Source organism: Aspergillus candidus, assembly GCF_002847045.1.
Source record: "Aspergillus candidus strain CBS 102.13 unplaced genomic scaffold BDW47scaffold_90, whole genome shotgun sequence".
NCBI classification, from domain to species: domain Eukaryota; kingdom Fungi; phylum Ascomycota; class Eurotiomycetes; order Eurotiales; family Aspergillaceae; genus Aspergillus; species Aspergillus candidus.
This window is the reverse complement of record NW_020194095.1, coordinates 19526-40076: the sequence shown is the minus strand read 5'-3', so window position 1 is coordinate 40076 and position 20551 is coordinate 19526. Positions and strand designations below refer to the sequence as shown.

The 20551-nt window shown below is 50.4% G+C and overlaps 5 protein-coding genes and 1 non-coding gene across 6 annotated transcripts; 3 read left to right on the top strand and 3 right to left on the bottom strand.

Moving 5' to 3' along the window:
- The first annotated feature begins 102 nt into the window (after positions 1–102).
- On the top strand, positions 103–580 carry BDW47DRAFT_94969 (uncharacterized protein). Its single transcript, XM_024820284.1, has one exon. The coding sequence runs from the start codon at positions 214–216 to the stop codon at positions 490–492; it is 279 nt and encodes a 92-aa protein (XP_024667490.1). The 5' UTR covers positions 103–213; the 3' UTR covers positions 493–580.
- A 554-nt stretch (positions 581–1134) lies between these two features.
- On the top strand, positions 1135–2947 carry BDW47DRAFT_94971 (uncharacterized protein). Its single transcript, XM_024820285.1, has one exon. The coding sequence runs from the start codon at positions 1346–1348 to the stop codon at positions 2717–2719; it is 1374 nt and encodes a 457-aa protein (XP_024667489.1). The 5' UTR covers positions 1135–1345; the 3' UTR covers positions 2720–2947.
- Positions 2948–3671: 724 nt separating this feature from the next.
- On the bottom strand, positions 3672–4893 carry BDW47DRAFT_121184 (MBL fold metallo-hydrolase; the record flags this gene model as incomplete). Its single annotated transcript, XM_024815590.1, has 2 exons — positions 3672–4084; positions 4143–4893. 2 exons carry the CDS (start codon positions 4891–4893, stop codon positions 3672–3674), a joined length of 1164 nt encoding a protein of 387 aa, XP_024667488.1.
- Positions 4894–6927: 2034 nt separating this feature from the next.
- Positions 6928–6999, bottom strand: BDW47DRAFT_t153. Its single transcript has one exon. It is a non-coding gene; the product is annotated as a tRNA-Gln (tRNA).
- A 3038-nt stretch (positions 7000–10037) lies between these two features.
- BDW47DRAFT_113900 (coatomer subunit delta) lies at positions 10038–12046 on the bottom strand. The gene is made up of 4 exons (XM_024814526.1): positions 11953–12046; positions 11418–11861; positions 11168–11364; positions 10038–11107 (listed from the first exon to the last, which is right to left on the bottom strand). The coding sequence occupies exons 1-4, from the start codon at positions 11953–11955 to the stop codon at positions 10198–10200; spliced, it is 1554 nt and encodes a 517-aa protein (XP_024667487.1). The 5' UTR covers positions 11956–12046; the 3' UTR covers positions 10038–10197.
- Positions 12047–18553: 6507 nt separating this feature from the next.
- Positions 18554–20115, top strand: BDW47DRAFT_129896 (DUF803 domain membrane protein; the record flags this gene model as incomplete). Its single annotated transcript, XM_024817039.1, has 7 exons — positions 18554–18563; positions 18618–18643; positions 18744–18834; positions 18917–19007; positions 19071–19231; positions 19298–19589; positions 19644–20115. 7 exons carry the CDS (start codon positions 18554–18556, stop codon positions 20113–20115), a joined length of 1143 nt encoding a protein of 380 aa, XP_024667486.1.
- Positions 20116–20551: the final 436 nt, after the last annotated feature.

Here is a 20551-nt window from a genome sequence, read left to right as displayed (position 1 = left end):
CGTAGTACATCCATAGTACATCCTGCCTACCGCATTTGCCACCAGGTATTGGATGTATGTATGGTATGGTACGTCACCTGCGGTATATCTGAGCCATCCGAGTCCCGACCCATAATAACCTGTATATCAGATACAGACAGGACTCTTGATGAGAGGCTGAAGAAGCTTTCCTGTCCGGAGACGCTTGGTGCATCCAACGTGCATTTCCCCTGCATGGTCGTCAATGCGTCTACAGGGATCATTTTGATTTCCTGGTGGTTCTACTTTATTTTAAATTTTTTTTTTTTTTTTTTTGAGATTTTTTGGTTTGATCTATCTCCAGATCATTTGATTTACCTTGGAAAGAATTCGCAGATTTGGGAAGACTCTCTCTCTCTCTCTTTCCTATCCTTTGTTCTTCCAGTGGATATATCGTACAGACATTGCAACTGTCCCAGCGTACATATTATTATGTACGACCAACTGTTGGAGATGTATCCACGGAGGGTTTGAGCTACATCCGATCATGGATTCAACGGTACTAGTCTTTACCTCCTGGTAAATTACTGACTACTATCCAATCCTCTGGTGAGATTGAAGATCCTTTTCCTGGCCCGTTCTTTACGCTACCGAGGACTTGAGCATCCTTTGATCCCCTGACTCCTCTTTTTAGACCGTTTTCATATCAATCACCCACTATCAACAACAGGGACTGAAACATGGGCGGAAATCCGGTACCAAAGTGACGGCAAAGTCGCCCCAGTCAGGCGGATCCCTCTGTTTCCCCCCTGACCGTCCTTGGTGGATAGAGAGATAGGGCGGCCAAAGGTGGATAGTCCCTGATACAAGACGCCATTAATTACCGTCAGAGAAATGGAGGGAATGAAACAGAATGTCGGCCGATCTTCGTCAGACAATAATGTACAATCACAAAGTTGATTCATCTGAAATCAATAAACGAGTAGGTAAGTAAATAAGAGAGACCAAAGGGGACCATGTACTCTGTACCCCGTACAGAGGGTCCATTACCACGGAAATAAATAGTCACGGACAAAGTACCTTGTCGAATTGCCGGTTTATCTGGTTCGACTCGAGCTAACTGTCAGGAAAAATAAGTGGAGTCTTCCTCCCCCCGTCAATCATTTTGTCTCGACCCAGTCGACCCAGTTGACCCAATAATCCTTTTCCCCGACGCCAGTGATCGTTGTTGTTATTGTTGTTGTTGTTTTATTATTTGGGGCTATCATAGGGGCCAACCTTGTTGGGACAAGCTTCTCTCATCGCCCGTAAAGAGGGACAGCTCCTCGTCTTCTTTCTCTCTTTCTCCTCTCATCAATCTCCTCTCCCACCACAGAATCATTCCAAGATGGATTCGCCTACCCTTGAGTCGTCGGTTTTTCCCGAAAATCGTCTGATCGCCTACCTCAACCACTTGGCGGAGAATAAACCAGGGTTACCGTACGGCTTGCCCGTCTCCGTATCTCCCTCCCACACCATCACCACCACCGACGATCTAGTTCACCTCACCTCTCTGATCGGTCCGCACATCGCCGTTCTGCAACTCAATGCCGATATCATCGATGACTGGTCGGATGAGACCGTCCGCCAGTTGACCGCGCTCGCCAAGCGGCATTCGTTCTTGATCTGGGAAGCCGGTCGCGTGCTCAATTCCACCGTCGACGTCGTCGGCCGGCAGAAATCCGACACGCGCGAGGTCCGGAATGAACTGATCGATATGATTCGGAAAAGATACACCAAGGGTGTCGTCAAAGCAGCGTCCTGGGCCAGTCTCGCAACGGCGTGGGCATCGGGCGTCGCGGTGGATAATCAAGAAGCGGACATCCTAATTCCCACCCTGAAGGCCGCCGCCCGAGAGGCCGTCGCAGACTCGGTGCGGACCATCCGAACGGAGATCACAGCCAATGGCACGAACGAGCGTCCGTCAAGTGTGCACGAATCGATACCCAAGAGAGACGACGGCGGCTCGCCCCAACCTTATCTCACCTCCGACTATGCCGCGGGTGACAGCGGATTGGGGCTCCCTCCCCGGAAGGCCTCGACGATCTCGCTGACCCAGACGATCTCACAACACACGGAAGACTCGACAGAATCGCTCCTGGACATCGACACAACCGAACAGATCGAGGTCTCCGAAAACGAGCAAGCGACCTCTTCCACCCCCCACGGTAACCTTCCACCCCCGCCTATCCTCGCCCGTGGTCTTGTCCTTCTCCTACCCGCCGCGTCCGACACCTCCTTCACAAGCGAATACCGAGAGAGCTGCCTAGCCGCCGCTCGCGCCAACCCCGATTTCGTGATCGGCTTCCTCTGCAGCCTACCGTGGCATCTCGTCTCGAAGACGGATGACCTATTCGACCCCGTGACACCCGAGGCCGAACAACCATTGAGCCCGTACTCAACAGACGGCGACGCCGAAGAGACACTACCCTCCTTCGCCCTGTTTTCTTTCGTTTCCCACCGGATGAACTCCCTAAACGGCAAGCAAATCGACGACTACTACGCGGACGACGACGACGACAACAAGAACCAGGTCACTAGCGTAACAGTGGATTCTCCATCCGACCCTGCAAGCCCCCTAGCCGTCAAGCTCCACTCGATTCTCGCGCAAGCCCTCAAATTCCGCGACGCGCCCCAACGGGACTCCAACACCGCCCAGACGAGGCGAGCATCGGGAAGTCGGCCCAGGATTATGCATATCCCTGTGGTTTCTCTACCGTGAAGTGGAATCCCTTTTTCTTTTCTTTTCTCTTTTCTTTTGATTGGTGTCATCTCATTCAAAGTCTCGGGGTTCCTTTTATGGAGAAATCAAAATCAGCTGTCGTCGGCCGTGCCGAGAGTCTGGAGTTTTAGTGGTTGTCTGGGAATATTGATGTTTGAATTACCTACCTACCTACCTACCTAACTACCTACATACCTATGTCTAAGAATATAATCTACTAGGCGACTACTCGATCCTACGAACTAGGTAACCTTGGTCTGCTTGGGCGACCGGGACATATGTCACTACGCAGGCACTAGAGAACTACCCTGTACGGTAAACTAGTACATTAATACTTAAAACTACCTACTACCTACCTACTACCTATAGTTACCCCCTCCCTTTTACGTATACAATCCAAAAAGCACCACCATAAATCCCATAGATAGACCATCCCACAATATGACTCATCAAACCAGCATCCGAAACAACGGAAAGTCCTTCCTCGGACAGGGGAGAGGGGATGAACAAAAAGAGACACCCGCATACCGGCACGCCGGAATTCAAGGGTTTAGCTTAATGCATCGCCCCGTGTTTCACCTGGAAATATGAATGCACGGACTGCTTGACTGGTTATTAGGGCTGGGCTTTGTAAAAGTACGTATGGGCTTTTTTCAACTTGCGTGTATGTGAGGGGATGGGATTGCAGTGGTTCAAAATTTGATTATCATATCTGGGCTGATCGATGGATCGATGGGTATTATTATCCTGGAGGGTATCATGCCTACCATCTGTAGTACGCCGTACATAGAGGATAATCATAGAGTATAGAGTATAGTAATATGACAATACAACCCACCCAACAAAATATATACCACAGAAAAAAAAAAAAAAAAGAAAAAATAGATACATCCAAACCAGTCCGCCTCCCCGCCTCCCATACATTATGATATATACTCAATATAAAAAAAACCTACCACTCCTCAACCTCATCCAACCTCAACGGCAAATGCAACAACCGAAACCCCGCCTTCGTAGGCGCCGGCAATCTCCCCGCCCTAATATTAAACTGCAGCGACTGATGCAGCAGCTTCGGTGCCGGCAGCTGCGCATCGCGCTCCTCCCTCAGCGCAATATACTCGTCCTCGCCGGTCCCGTCGCGCAGGTGTCTGTTGAGGCGTCTGTGCTCCTCGACCGTCATCCAGGGACAGGGCCGCGGGCGGTCGTCGGGCGGGTAATCGTGGCCGGTCCAGATCTTGACGTCGTCGGGGAGGCTGAGGAGTTTGCGGCAGGATTGGAAGAGCGCGTGTGCGCTGCCGCCGGGGAAGTCGCAGCGGGCGGTGCCGATGTCGGCGTGGAAGATGGAGTCGCCGCAGAAGATGTTTTCTGGTTCGTTTATTAGTTGGTTGTTTGGAAGAATGGAAGGGCTAGGGCTGTGGCATACCTCCAATCCGATACCCCAGATGATCAGGCGTATGCCCCGGCAAATGCACAGTGCTCGCCCTCAACCCCCCAATGTGGAAAACCTCATCATCCTCAAACAGCTTCCCAAACACCCCCTTATACTCCTCGACGGGAACCCCATACCGGGCCCCAAAAAGATTCTGCACCTGCACAATGCGCTTCCCAATCCCAATCGGCGGCTTCAGACCATGCTGCAGATGCGCGAGCCGATTCTGCAAATACGACGCGGCAGTAAGATGGTCCGCGTGGACGTGCGTTTCAAGAATCATCTCGATCTTGTAGCCGCAGTCGCGCACTTTCTGCAGCAGGGCGTCTGCGCTGTCTGTGGTGATGGTTTGCGTAGCGCGATCGTAGTCGAGGACTGGGTCGATTATGACTGCAGAGGACGACGAAGGGTCCGACACGATGTATTGCCACGTGCTGGTGTTTTCTTCGAAGACCGCGTGGATCGTGGGTTCGCCGGTTGTGGTGGATTCCACGCCGCAGCGGTCGCCTAGGTTGTTGGGGGTTGTTCCTCCTGCTGGGGTGGTATACATGCGCTGTGAGGAGGGGATTTGGGACTTTCGCCCTCCGAGCTGCGATGAACCATAGTGACTGGCGATTCTCGCAGAGCGTGTGAATGCCCGTGTGGCTTGTGGTGAAAGCGCCTTAGTTTGGGAGGTAGCTCGTAGCAGATGATGATGATGTTGATGATGACATGATGCGGAGGCCGAGGCCGAGATCTCAGCCATACAAGGTAAGCCAGCACGAGCAAGCCGTGTACTTCCCCGTGCCACGAACATTTTCAAGAATTATACTCTTTCAAATATCGTCTACAATAACCTGAAATAATCGGGACAATAAAAATAAAAGAATAAAAATTCAACTCCGGTCGTTGACATCAAATACCTCTGATGCTGGTTTTGTATGGTTGCCAATCGGCGAATGACAGGCGAACTACCTTATGTGTAATCGGCGATCGAGTCAATTACACCCCCCGTCTCCACTATGGGTCCACGTTTCTATACGAAAACCCTTTGGCGGCTTTGGCGGACTAGACGGCATTGAATGGAATCGTCTGTCGGATCAGTACTTGCGATTATTTTTTAGATGGTTTATAAAGTGAGTTCGGTCGATTTTAGAGAGTAGGCGAGCTGGAATAAGCTACCTCGACATGTTTAGCGTGTCGGCGTGAATCACCCTTGTTCGGCCGGATTACGGAGCCGGGGAACTCAAAGCTCCTCGAGAGCATGAAATCATGACGTTTGATTCCGATTGAGTAGCACTAAGTCGGGGTCTTCTCAATGCCTTGTATGCTCAATTCCATGTCAATCTGCAGATGCTCCGTGTCTTTACTCCGACAGTACTCCGCCTTGATATAGAAGACCAAGTATAAGTCTTCTCCATATCAGACCAGGGCTCTTGATATCTCCAAATGACCGCGATCTTCTAGAAATTCGGGCATTCCAAAGCAGCCGTCTAATCTCGCCAGCTCGAGATCCTCGGGGTCCAACTTCGCCGAGCCGGAACTCCCTGGGCCCGCATGCGATCAACCTATAGCTTGCGAGTTACCGGGATTAGTACTGCCAGTTTAGCATCGGCTTGTTCTGTATATAGTTCTGATTAGTCTAACTGTGACTGGGCACGTTATACTCCATGCATGGCCCTAAGTTTAATAGACCTGTTCCAATACTTTGTGGACCAAAGACTCGGTTACTCAAATGGCAACAGAAAGTCTCAGCCACTGCACCAAATACCGGATCGTCACTTTATCGGGCTGCACATGGCTGATATCCGACAGAATATGCGAACCTACTACCGGGTTTGGTGCTGTACGGAAATATCATGTATATCCTATACCTTCTTTGACTTAGATGCAAAGCGCGGCGAGGCAGGGTCCTTTCTTTTGTGCGGGGCCTTGATACGCTGTTGCCCCTGGTTCCATAACATGTTCTCGGGGCGTAGTTCTAGGTGTTGCATGCCCGCATCGTCAATCTCGCAGCTTGTCCGATCAATGTCTTGATCAAACCGAACTTAGTCGTGGAAGCTCAGACGAAATCCACTCCACCCCATCAAGGGCCTCTGCATATCATGGATGATGGGAGGAAGGAAGACGCAGTCTGCCCGCATCGGATTCACTCAACAGCGACGGGTCTTTAACAGCCATGGAATCCACCTTGTCCCCTGTTCGAGGTCGTCAAAGGTGAGGTGATTGAAAGTCGATAAGATATGAAGGTCCTCGCCAATCCGAGCGATACGACAATGACACAGCCATTGGTCAGGCATCTCAAATCCAGCCTGCTGTTGATCATATACTCGAATGTTTGTGTCGCGCCTGCGCAGGACAAAAACGTTGCTGGGCTGACCGATGATCCCAGGGGCGTAAGAAGACGGTCAGATGCGGACTACTGGGCTTGTAGCGGACCCTTTGGTTGCGAGGGACTGATCCACTTGGATTGCAACAGGCCTTGATATGAGACGATGGAAAGCTTCAAGAAATTCAAAAAACATTGTTCCTAATAGAACCCAACATTTACAATCGCTCCTTGCCTCTGCAATAATATATTATGCCTGTTGGCAATCCTCGTAGAGAGATAGGTGAGCAGTGGTATGCTGTATGGGGACTAGGATATTTTAGTAAACACTACCCAGCTTATAGGACAGATGCTTCTTAAAGCAACTGAATGGAAAAACCAAAAAGTTTGGAAATGATGGGAAAACAGTAGTCGATGACAATCGATAAGGACATACATAAACTGAGAAGGAAAAAAATAAAAAAGATATTAAGGTCCTACCGCGATTCGAACGCGGGTATCCAGAATCAAAATCTGGCATGATAACCTCTACATCATAGGACCGTCTGTTCCATTCGACCATTATAAGAGCGAATTGTTTTTCGAAGACTCAGTTTAGCTAGATAAGCCCAATCACTGATATGTTAACAGACCTATATAGAGGTAGCATCGAAATTAACAATGTTGCACATATGATTGTTTTTCATCTGATAGTAGGTCTTTCTAATTATTTGACTGCCCACTTTATTGCAAATGAAGTTTCCATCACATTATGACATCGCACACAGGACGAACTTCGACCACCGTTGACTTATGTTGACGTTTTGGACTTGCCCAAAACTATGTACATATATACTTCCGACTTTTTATGCAGAGGTGGAATCAACATATCAAACCCCTTCTTGATCCGTAAACCGCGGGGAATGGTACACCAGCGAAACCCGATCTTATTTAACTCTATTTTCCTATAATACCATGATTTACCCAATGTCTAGCGATGTCTCTACTGGACGAGCTGTGTCGACCCGACAGATTCTACAATGGTCGACAGCTCAGACAAAACCCCTAGGGGATACGTACAAAGTCCGCCGCAGAATCCTCTCCCAACACGCCAGATCGACCAAATGTACAGACGGGGGAAATATAAGATTTTGAATTGTTCCCGAGGATCTTATGCAATCCACTCATTGCCGTCAAACAGTGCAATGTCAAGTTCGATGTGGAAATAAAGTAAAATCAAATTTGATAGCCAAGCTTCTTAGTATACAACCTGTCTTTAGCAACAGCAATAGCACGTGTAGTAATGATATCCCTGTTGAAATAGTGCGCCAACAGCGTCAAGCCACTTCCCATTTCGCTGCTGATCCAATTATGCGCAGATGGCCTAGAATGTAATTGTTTAATAGATCAATCGACGAACAGCACCTCCTCTTTATCCAACGCCTTCTTCCAGAATCCAATAAACCCATCATTAGCAGCATAATTAGACGAACGACGCTTCAGGTGCCAGTTCGCCCTCATCCAATAGTCGAAATCATACTTCACCTGTGTCTGCCTGGTTAGTCAACTCATCAAGAGACGTATCAAGGTGCTGACATATGATTCCAACTACACGTTCGTATGTTTCCAACTTGCTCACCGTCTCTGCTGATTCCCTCACAAGAAACCAACACATAGAATGAAAGACTGCTTGGAGGATCATCCTCCCCTCCTCGACCTTCCCCGTTTCGCTTCGCTATACCAACAATGGGCCTTGTGTTCCGTACAGCTATCGCAGCCAGTTTCCTGTCCCGTACACTTACGCTTCTTTATCCTGCATCTTTCACAAGCCTGTTCGACGTAATGACGACGAGACCTCTCTGGCGAGGATCTGGTGCTCTTATCCAAACGAGGAATGGGCATTTTATCGCCGCTGAGCTGAGGGGGTTGACCCGACCCGTAGTATTCCGGCACGCTCTGCCTGGCACCAGGTACGGGCACCAGACTATGCTGTACGCTTTCAAGAGAAGACGCTGAGTACCTTCGGTCAAAGCCAGTGACTGGCTCTGGGTTATAGTTCACGTTCCCGCCGCCAGACACTGTGCTATTTTGCCACACAATGGGCTCAGCGCCTTGATTGTCCCATGCCAGGACAGGAGACATGCCCGGGGCATCATAGACGGAACTGCGAAAAGAAAAGGGGTATACGTGTGCGAAATGAGGGACAGCGTGTAGATCGTACGTCTGATTAAAATTGCCGGGTCCTAATTCTAACCCCGGACCGGACCATCCAGAAGAAGCCGGAACGCTGGCCTGTGGGCAACTAGCAACAATCTCAGGGTTTCCTGGCAGAACTCCTGGAACAGCGTCTTGATGCTCATCAATCAAAGGAGAGGGAATTTCGCTACCGTCATCCGGCAAATCTTGGAATCCCCTAGGATAAATAGCAGGTGAGGTGTAAGAGCTGTCTGGAATATCGAAAAACTCGGACATCAAGCCCTCCTCAGCTGTGCCAGCCATTGCGCTTAGTACTCTGACCTGGAATCCAGAGTATTTGGCTGAAATGAAAGGGACGCAAAAACGTTGAATGGAGAGAAAGATGGAAGTATGATGGAGATCAGTGCAAGCGAGAAGGTTGAAAACAATGACCTCCCGGTAGCTCTTTCCACACGAATTGTGACGTAAAATCTGATACGGCACAGAGAGCTCAGCTAAGGTTCCCGGTGCCCAAAACAATCCAAAGTTTTCTGGAATCATGGGCACACGAAGGGGAAGGGCCAACGTTGTTCCAACCGCTCTTACATGTAGCGCGAGCCATTCAGATTGGAAGGCACGCATCTCAACCATTGAGTCAGGGATTACAGGAGTCTATGTTGCAATCTGATATGGCGATAATACTGGGTCGACCATTATGGGTTCATTGTGCATTGGTATGTGGATAGAAACACCAAATTTAGAATACAGACCTTGCTAACGTGACCCGCTGGTATAGTTGGCAGCCACCTCTAGTCCGTCTGGACGGGGGGATGACTCCATCATGTCATCACCGTGTGAAGCGTCTTATCTCTTCGCTATGGTTCTGTAGTCACAGCGTGGCCGACTTAAAGAGTTAGCATCGATAGTGCTTTCCGTCTATCTATATCGACCACCTACCGCTAACATTCTTCCGCAAAGTTGATGTCATCCAACTCATGGAACCCTGACGTGATGATAAGCAAACTTCGAGTACTATGACGCCGGGTTTGGGTCTTGATGACAAGATCAAGATTTCACCTTCGCACCTGACCCGGGCAAGGGAAGCCGCCAACCCGATTTGTTCTGCCATTAGATAAATACCCATACCTCGCACTATTACCTAGTTGACTTAGCTCTGGGGGTGGCAGGGCTCTCCTGGTGGTCTGTTTATCACCTGACATCTTGTGTTTGCAATCTGTCTAGCCCTAATCGAACCATCTCTGCGGAGGCTATACTGCGGAGTAGTGTTGAGGAATCGTCGTAGAACGTTGACGACTTCTTTGAACTCTGGACGATATTAGTTCCTGAATAAAGCGCAACATGGCGTTCGTATGGAGTAAGCTCGCAGCAATTTCAAAATTACAGGAAGAAAGCAATGTAAGGACCATTAAAACGGATAAAGATTTGCATTGGCGCAGTAAGAACAGGAGAATAAGCCCCTTTCGCAAAGGGAAGCCAAAAAGAAAACAAGAGAAAGAAAAGGAAACTCGCCGCGAGCCTCAGAGCCGGTCCGAACATCATTATTACTCTATACAAACTGAACAGGAATTACTCAATGACAAAGTTCTCCGCGACTGTTCTCACTTCTTTAGCAAATTCGGCGCTCTCGCCCTCCTGCTCCAGCAGAGAAACGTTGCTGACATCCACCTCGACGAAGGGGGTGGCCTTAGAGAAGCGGACGTTCATGGGGAAGAACTCGTTCTCGTCGCCGTCGCCAGCAGATTCAAACTCGAAGCTGCCCGAGGCATTGCTCTCATCCACGGTTCCGACGTTCCAGTCTAGGCTATCGCCCGACACCTCGTAGACCGCGTCAAAGCTAGACACGGCTGGCTCCGCCGCACCGTACGGGATGGTAACGACAACATCGCGCAAGGTGTCTGAGCCGGTGAGTTCGTACTCGATCGTCACCGTGGTCGAGTCCGAGCCCTTGTTCACCCAGACAGTGAAAGTGATAGGGAGAATGTCGGCATTCTCCCCGCTGCCGGCTACCCGCCAGCGCAGAACACCAATTGCGTTATTTGCCGGGAAGCGCTTCGACATGTCCTTCAATTGGATCGCGGACGAGTTGGTAAAGACGGCCTTGTCAACATTCGGGTGGGTGCGGAATTGAGCTCCGTGGGTCGGATTGGCCAGCAGGTCAAGTTTGAGCTTGGTGAGCGACGGATCGGAAATGCGGAGTTGGAGATCACCCTTGACTTCAAAGGATTTGAGCGCACCCTCACGGGTTAGTGTGGCGGACAGCGTTTCGGCGATAGTAATGTGGATGGGGTCCCTGTCGGCCGACAGGGATGCGCGAGCGGACGAGGCATTGTCCCCAACGGGAGTGGACACCTGCGGAGTGACCAAGGGGCTCGACTCCTCGACCTCGGGCCCGAAATCACCCCGGACCTTCTCGTATATATCCGTAGCCTTGGATTTCTTGCCCAGCTGCATGCCCTTGCCCCGTGTAACCAACGGCCTATGGTAGGAATTGCATTAGTGAATGGCATAGGCGCTAGCGGAAAGGAGGATGACGTACTTGGCAAATGACTTCTTCTTCTCCGCCTCATAGGTATCGTATGTATCTGGCACCGTAGGACGGGCGGGGGGCGTGTAGACGGGGTATGAGGGGGTTCGGGGGGCCATGTTACGGCCAGTGCGGGCGGCCTCCTTTCTTTGCATCTCCAGTTGCTTTGCCTTGCGCTTGCGCTCCTCGCTGGCTTCGAGTTCCTTGTTCTGTTTGACAAATCAGCCGGCCGTAACGGTGTGAAGTCCAATAGATATATTACCCTCTCGATAATCTCCTGGATCCTCTCCTCATGACTCTCCATCTCCAAGAACGTCTTGATTTGGGAAAGAGACAGGTTCTCCCGGTAGCCAAGCGTCACCAGTTCGTCAAAGGCACTGAGCAGCTCGAACGCATTGCGCAAGATCTCCCGCTCATCCAGACTCTTACAGATGCTGGTGGTCACTTGGGCGAAAAGGTGTAAGCTGTCGATGTCTTGGAGGATGTTCGATTGGCGGTTGGTGATCAAGACGATGTAGAGCTCATCGAGGGGTTGGTAAACGAAACGGACATTGTCTTGCTCCACGGTCGTGTGCTGAGTACCGGCATCGGCGAGTTTAGGGAAGGACGCGAGGAGGGCTTCGATTCTCGAGCGGGCGATTTCGCGGAATTGACGCGAAAGCACAGCTTTGCCCCCGCGGGTGCATATCGACGCTGCGAGGACAACCTGTGTTGAAGGGTGAACGGTGATTAGCGCGTGGGGGGGGGGAGGAATTGGGACGCCCTTCTCAAAGGGAAACCGAGGCATTTGGACATACCATGACTGTTTAAGAGGTAGGCAACGTTGGGACCAAAGGAATCTAGCACGACGGCGACAACTTTACAGAATGAGGCAAAGGGGGTTGAAAGCGGACAACAATCGGGATAGATCGAACAAGTAAGTAAGTTGACTAAACTGCTTGCTGTTCTCTTCGGCCGCCCTTGGCCCGTGCACAACACTACCGCCTCGCTTACTTTCTCCTTCTGACCACAAGAAGCATCGCCGCTTGCGACTTCATTCTTTCATATCACATCTCTTGGATCTTTCTACCCATCCCTCAGTAACTACAACTTACTCAGGAACACTTGAGTGATATTCCTGTTTCTCTATTTCCCTTCTTTTTCCCCCCCCTTACTGTTCTCTCGCTTGTACCACGCCCGTAGTTACCTCCCCGACACTCGAAACGCCACGCTTGAATTTGGGCGCGTTTCCTCCCCCCTGAGTTCTTTGTTCCCTACATCACTCATGTCATGATATCTACTCCATCAGTAGCATTTCCTGCCATGGAGGTTCCCACGCTTGATGACTCGATGGAGATGGCCTCTCCGTATCAAGGCCATGCCGATGACTTTGACATCGACATCGATATCATGGAGGATCAGGCCTCGAACGCAGATAGAGACATGACTGCAGTTGATGAATACATAGAATCGATCGACGGTACAGAATACAACCAAGAAGGAACAAAGGACGCGGACATGATCGATGACGCAGAGTCGGTCATGATCGATGCCGAAGACCACTACCAGGAGAACGACTATAATATGGAGATGAAGGACGAAGAGAAACCTTACGAAGCCGACATGCTGGAAGACGACTACGATGAGGATATCGATGCTCCTGTCTCGGAACAACGAGAAGAACAACGAGAAGAACCCGCCCCGCCTGTTGAACGTGAACACCACCAGCCCCCGGCACCTCCGCCCGAGACCGACGTCGATATCGAAGAGATTGAAAAACCCGCCGAGACAACAAAACCGGAAATCACAGTGGAACACGTGGACGAGCCCAGCGCGGAGGTAAATCAAGGACAGGAACAAACTGGTGATGAAAAGGAGTTTGTTTCCGCGGCACAGGGAGTAGATGCACCTGCATCCTGGCACGCGGAGGAAAATCGTGACGGAACTAACGCAGATAGTCAAGGAGGCTCACAGGAAGCATGGAGTAATGGCCCTATTGACCACGCTGCGAGTCCTAAAGTCTCACAAAGTGCAGACAGTGCTGAGGTGGAAGGATCGAATCTAGCTGAAAAGAACGAAGAGCGGGGATTATCACAGGATGATGAGGAAGAGAAGAAGGCACTTGCGTCAGGGAAGGACGAAGCTCAAAATGAGCAAGATGCAGCACCGCAGCCCAACACGACAGGGGACTCTTCATTATATCCGATCAAAGTCTATTATCAGGAGAATGAAATTTCCTTGTTTCCACCCCGGGAAGGTGACGCTTCGGAGACATTCTTTCTCGAAGATGAGTCACTTGCGCATGGACCATTCACAAAGCTCTTTGAATCCTGCCGTGCAGTGCTTCGGGACCACATTGGAGATAATGAAGTCTTAGTGATGGACGTGGATGCCTTGAATCTCCAACTCAACGAGGTTTGTCTTCACTTTTGAATAGTTTGTTGGACTCTCAAACTGATCTTTACTGTTATAGGATACCTACGACACATCGAAGGTGACATTGAATCAGATCGTTCATTTGTATCTGCAACTGTGCCACAACGATGGGGTTGATGAGCCTGAGGCGCTTTACCTTACGCTGAGCACGAGATTGACCCTTGCCGGTGCAATGTCTGATCTTCTATTAGCTGCAAGCGAAGGGAAAGGTCTCTCTGAAATCAACTCTTGGGATGAATATAACGAAACAGATGCAGCTGAAGCAGATATTCTCGAACAGGCGCCGGAGCCTACATCCGAGCAACACGTCCAGCACACCACTGAGCAGCAAGAGCTCCCCTTTGAAGCCCACGACGCTTCCGACGCTGAATCTCATGCTCCAACGCAGAAACCTACGGACAATCAGGATGAGATCCAGGAAGAGGATGGGGAAGAGCGCCAAGAAGAGTATGAAGAAGAGCATGAAGAAGCGCATGAAGAAGAGCATGAGGAAGAGCATGAGGAAGAGCATGAGGAAAAGCATGAGGAAGAGCACGAGGAAGAGCATCAAGTAGAGCATCAGGAAGAGCATCGCGAAGATCCTCGAGAAGAGGACCAGGAAGCTGGTGGTATTGATAAGTCTGCTTCTTTAGATCAAGAAGCTTCTTCCATGCCTACTGAAGATGCTGCAGAGGGCGACACAGGCGACAGAGAAGATGGAGAATTGAGTCACCCAGGGACAGAGAATGACGAACAGCGTCACCGACCCCAGGAAGAGTCCCACGCACCGGAGGGGGAAGAAGTCGCTTCCGTGGCTGCCGTTGATCAGCAACCTCTTTCTGAGTCGAAAGATGAGCAACAGCTTCCTGATGAATCTGCGCATATTGCTGGTGACGCTCAGCATAGCTCTGAGGCTCAATACGATCATTTCAAAGAGGGCGCCGACACTGAATGGTACCCTGAAGAAGGTGAACTGGATGCTACAGAGCCTTTGGATAATGTAGCAGAAAATGGGCGCGATGACCTCGATGAGACTCACGAGTCCGATGTACCTGAAAACGTGGAAGCGTCTCCCGAAGACGCCCAGCATGATTCTGCTCAGCATGATGAGTATGAAGAAGAGCATGCTTCTCAAGATAACGAAGATGTTAGCGAACAAACGTTGCAAGGGGACGATGAGGATGAGTTTCATCGAGATCTCCAGTCCATTGTCGACGAGGCTCAGTCAGAATTACCACAAAACAGCGCCCTCCCTACTCCGGATGTCGGCGGCGAATCAGTTGGTCGCACTGAAGGCACACTAGAAGACCCCGCTCAAAGTCCTGCGAAGGACGAGGAGAGTGATGAGTCCGGTGAGGTTCATGAGGAATATGAACGCCAATCTTCGGATGCTGGTCTAGAGCATGCTGAGGACCTGGCATTTGGCGCTGGAGACGAATACCTAGACCTGGGCATTCCGGAAGATTTCGTGTTCGGTGACGAAGAAACTGGCACCTCCCAGGGCCAGGGGACCACCAAACGAGACCGCGAGCCAGACGAGTTTGGTTTGGACGAAGGTCCTTCGCCCGATGCCAAACGGCGACGCTCATGATTGCGCCTTGCACTGTTTATATTCCGCCCACATTTTCATCATTTTCACCCTTGCCTCTCTTCCCCACGTCTAACCAATCTAGCTTTCAACCTACACTAGCCAAAGGTTTCCCACCGGCAGGACCCGCGCTATTTGATAGGAGATTATTATCCGCAAGGCTAACGAGGGGTTCTCTTGCGCCACCCGATCAACCAGAGAGACTGCCTCCTTCGGTTCCGATGAATAAGGTAAGTGTTTCTACGCGAAATACTAATACCCACCCTCGTGCAGGAGGTATTGCTTCGTGGCCTACCTCGTGTGTCGATTCGGTTGATCCATGCACGATCGACCTTTTAGGTTTGTACAAGATGTTTTTTAATCCTCCTCTGAGGGCTGTTTTTTGATTGTTTTTACCCCTTCGTGATTTCTGGATTAGCGATACCCCGATACTTCCCTGTGAATTAGTGGCGTTGCGAAAGGGCATGTGTTTTTAGTGCGTATGCTTGATACCAAAAAGCGTTCTACGGCAGCCAGCCTCAGCGAGGGCCGGATATGGGTGTATACACCTTTTGACGCCTTGGCTTACTGGTCTGTACAATGAGATTAAGTTTTTTGTCACTTCCGATCCTGTCCAATTCCTGCGTTGTTCAATTATTTAACACGGGTGCTACGGAGTACCGAATGGGGGAATACGTTTCCAACTGAACTGTTTGGGTTGATTCTGGATGGGCCGTGGGTATCGTGGATATCTACCGAGTATCATGGGGCGGCGTCCGGGAGTTTCGGGGACGCAATTGCCATTGGCCGTGTACATTCCATGACTGTTCCTGATAGTAATGGTGTTTTTTTCTCTCTTTCTGTTGGTACATATCCCATATAAACCGCCCACCTGGTAGTAAGCGTGACACACAAGGACTATCTATGCGAGTACCTCCAAAACTCCCAGTCAAGTCGAGGAGGGTTTTGCGCCCCCAACCAGAATGAAAGACGGGAGCTTGCTGCCCTGAGATTAGTTAGTTAGGTGGGGAGGGTAGTGCGCAAGTTTCCGTATGATCCGAACAACCCGACGTACAAAACAAACGAGGTCGAGCAGCCCAGATGTGGGCTGATCTGGAGGTTAAATAGATCCCATAACGCAAAAAAACTGGGGAAGACAAGATGCTATCGAGCACTCCAGAGCATGCGCCAAGCTAGTATGTATATAGTAAGGTAGTAAGTAAGTAGGACTAAGTAGGTAATAGACAGGGGGAAGCCGTTTTTAGACGCTAGGGCCGGCAAGGGCCAATTCCCCACCCCTTGATTTTGGTTGATTTCGGGCGCTGCTTGCCTGCCTGCCATGCCCTATCGGCCGGCCTATCTGTCTCCTCACAGGGTAGGACTCAGGTATTTTATATTTTATGTATATTGAGTAACCGATCGGGGAAGACTTAGTCGAGACCATGAGGGAATAGATCGACGCAGCTGCAGGGGTTCCCTGCCATTTTCAATATTTTTTTTTCCTTCCCACCAGATGAACGAATGGGAAGATGGACGGTTCCATGTGAAGGGGGAGCAAGGGATGTCTTGGTGGTCTTGGCTGGTTGCTTTTATTTTATTTTTACAGCGTCAGGGTCCATCTGTTAGGTAAGGGCCAAGACGGGTTCGCTCGCAGGTCGGAGATATATTGAGGATTGATTCGGGATGGGCTGAGGATGCGGATTGTAGGAGTTGGGATGGTTCAATGATCCCTACCTATGGCGATGCTTCGTTGGGATTGGAATTGATGGATTGATACGGAGTAGAAAGTGTATAATCTATTGAATTGATTGAGAGATCACATGGATTATCCACTGTTTTATTCTCCTGGGCTCGTGGTGGATCGTCGTATCCTTATAGATATTAGATGGAGAATTATATTAGAGACTGGGGATAATGCTCTTATAGGATAATTCTCAAGAATCATAGGAATCAATAAATGATGATAATAAATAAATAAGAATAATCATAATACTCGACGGAAGCAGGAGCCAACTGGATATTCTTAGATACGCCGTACGCAGACGGTACTACTCTTAGGTACGACGTACTAAATAGGTACTAGGTATCAGTCCAAAGTACAAACAGAGCTGAAACGCCGATCGTCCCTCGGGTTACCCGATGATTGGGGGTGGCTGGTCTGGATTGTTCAGGTTGATTTGGTTGTGGCCACCTATCCTTAGTCCTTCCTATTCATCGTGGACAGGGTCTCTTTGTTCTTATTGATTCCTCATTCTGGTCCGCTGAGGTACTTCCGTCGTGGATGGTGATGTTCTTTGTATTGTGTGATGGAGTGATGGATCCTCAGGCACCTCGGGGTATTGACACAATCATACATGTCTTCTCATCTCCGTCTGTCTTCCTCGGTATACTCAAACCCTCGAAGAAAGAGGATTAAAATATAAAGATAAATATAAATAAATACGGATGGTATCGACCAGCTAGGATATGTAGAAAGGAGGATAGCAATCAGAAACGTAATACCTAATCAAAACCAGAAGGTCCCAACCGTAGTTAGACGTGCCAATGTTCAATTCCTGTGGGACTTACGCGTCCAGAATCGACCTGGTTCCGTCTAAGAGAAAACCCCACCGCACGAGCGCAGCTCTGCTAATAGACAGATGGTGGTCTCTCTTGTTCTGCCACCGGTTCTCTTACTGATCACCTCACCAAACTAACCCGACCCAGACCCGACCAGACTCTCAACCCACTGACCACCACTACGACCACCACTACTACGACCACCACTACAGCATACCTCATCCCTCCAACAAAACCCTCTTCTCTCCCCCATTCATTCCACGCCACAGCCTCCCTTGGCCAATACAACCCCCCCGTTTCTTCCTTTCTGCAGAGTCATCCCTCCTTAGATCCCTTTCCATCCTCAATCCACTTTCTCCCTCCCTCTCTCTCTTTTCTCTCTCCCCCAATTTACTCGTCTCTCTTTCATTCTACCTTTCCCTTGACATTCGTTTATTCATTGTTGTTGGCTCGCGCTCCTCCCGATGTTTGGCTAGCCACCCACTCAAAAAGCCCACCTCTGACCAACCAGCCCTGCCCGACCCTACCAGCCAACCACCTACCACCTAACACCCCCCAAAAACCCGCCGTCGTTCCACTGTCCGGTTCAACTCTCAGCTTTCCAACTACCACCATTCTCCGTCCCCTCGCGCTTTCGTTTCCGCCGTCTTCTGCGACTCGCGATCGGATTTGATCACTCCCCTCCCGTCCGTCTCGAGTATTGGAGTTTCTACGTCAGAAGGAGCATTCGGCTCCTCGGATAGTCCCAGGATGTTATCAGACAAGTATGGCTTGATCGCGGGTCGCCGCCCTCTGTTTGCGAGGCGTTTCGTTCCAGGCTAACCATGTCATCCGTCATGTTTAGGTATGTCGGCCTCATATTGGCCATTCTGTCAACAATGGCAATCGGTATGCTCTCTCTTCCCCATGCCCCGTCTCCAAATGCCACTGACCACGCCTTAGGCACCAGTTTTGTCATCACCAAAAAGGTTCGTTCGCCCTGTCGCTCTATCCCCCGATTCCAACGGCCTCGCCCGGGCGCCGGTCCTCCGCGGTCCCCGACACAACACTAACCAATGCCACCAACAGGGTTTGATGCAAGCCTCGGAGAGACATGGTTTCGAGGGCGAAGGATTCTCATATCTGAAAAGTCCCGTGTGGTGGGGAGGTGTTATTACATGTACGGACCCCGGATTCCCCCCCCAGCTGCGATTACTTCGGTCCCTGGACCAAAGAACGACCGGACTGACCGAGGATGGTAGTGGCATTGGGTGAAATCGCAAATTTCGCCGCATATGCGTTCGCTCCCGCGATTCTTGTGACGCCGCTGGGTGCGCTGAGCGTCTTGATCGGGTATGGAACGCCCCCTGCGCCCCGTGAGGTGGTGGTTGGGTTGACTCGCTAACGCTTCTCCAGCGCCGTTTTGGGATCATACTTCCTGCACGAGCGACTAGGGACACTGGGCAAGCTGGGTTGCGCCATGTGCCTGCTGGGATCGGTCGTCATCGTCCTTCATGCGCCCCCGGATAAGCCCGTTGATAGAATTGACGAGATTCTGGCCTACGCCTTGCAGCCCGGTACGTTGGTCACGGACTTCTCTCGCGAGATCGCGCGGCACCGTACTAATCCAGCGTCTTTCGCAGGTTTCCTTCTCTACTGCGTCGTGGTATCCGTTTTCTCGACCGTTATGATCTATCGTGTTGCGCCCGCGCACGGGAAGAAGAACCCCCTCATCTACATTTCGATCTGCTCCACCGTCGGCTCCGTCTCCGTCATGTCCGTCAAGGCCTTCGGCATCGCGGTCAAGCTCACACTGGGCGGCAACAACCAATTCACCCACGCCTCGACCTACGTCTTTATGATCGTGACCGGCTTCTGTATCCTGACGCAGATGAACTACTTCAACAAGGCCCTGAACCAGTTCTCTACCACGATGTAAGTTGACCGCTCGCCCCACCCGCCGAAACTGGCGCTAATGGATTGGGACAGCGTGAACCCGCTGTACTATGTCACTTTCACCACCGCCACGCTGTGTGCCTCCTTCATCCTCTTCAAGGGCTTCAACACCACCGAAGCCGTGAACACGATCTCGTTGCTCTGTGGCTTCTTGATCATCTTCTCGGGCGTCTACCTGTTGAACCTCTCGCGGTACGATCCTGACGGACACCAGCTGGTCAACCCCAAGATGGAGGACGACGGAGTGCCGACGGACGGCATCGCCGGCTACCAAACCCGGCGCTCGATGCAGACCCGCCGCAGCACTGACGGGCGGAATTCGGCCACCTACATGAATGGACATGGGGACCGGGAAGGTCTGATGCATGCCTATGACGTCGAAAACCAGGCATTCGGCATGTCTGACTTGACCGAGGAGAGCGATGGCGAACCAGGCCCGACATATAAGCGGGATGGGGAAGTTACACACACGTCGCATCCACCAGATAAACATGATGAGCGATAGTCTGCTACGACCGAATCGATCTTGTTTTTTGATCCTCTTTTTGCTTTTCTTTTACTTTTTCTTTTATTTTACTGATATTGCTTGACGAACAAACATATCGTGGTTACGTTTTTCCTTGTCTGTCTGTTTCCCTTTTTTTTTTTTTTTAACTTTCTATTTTCTCCTTCTCATTTTGCCGATACTTGGCCGTCTTATGTCCCTCGCTTGATTTGCTATCCCTTGGATACATTGTATTTTTATTTCGTTCCGCGCGCATGGAGATACCAGCAAGAGAGACTAGACATGCTCATGAATGACTGGATTGGGACGCTGTTTGGGACTGGTGTGGGCATGATATACACCGTTGATCGGGTAGTCACACTCCCTGCAAACCGACTTGAAATGTATATAGTGGTGTAAAATCCCGAAATTTATCTTTTGAGACGGTTTCCATGAA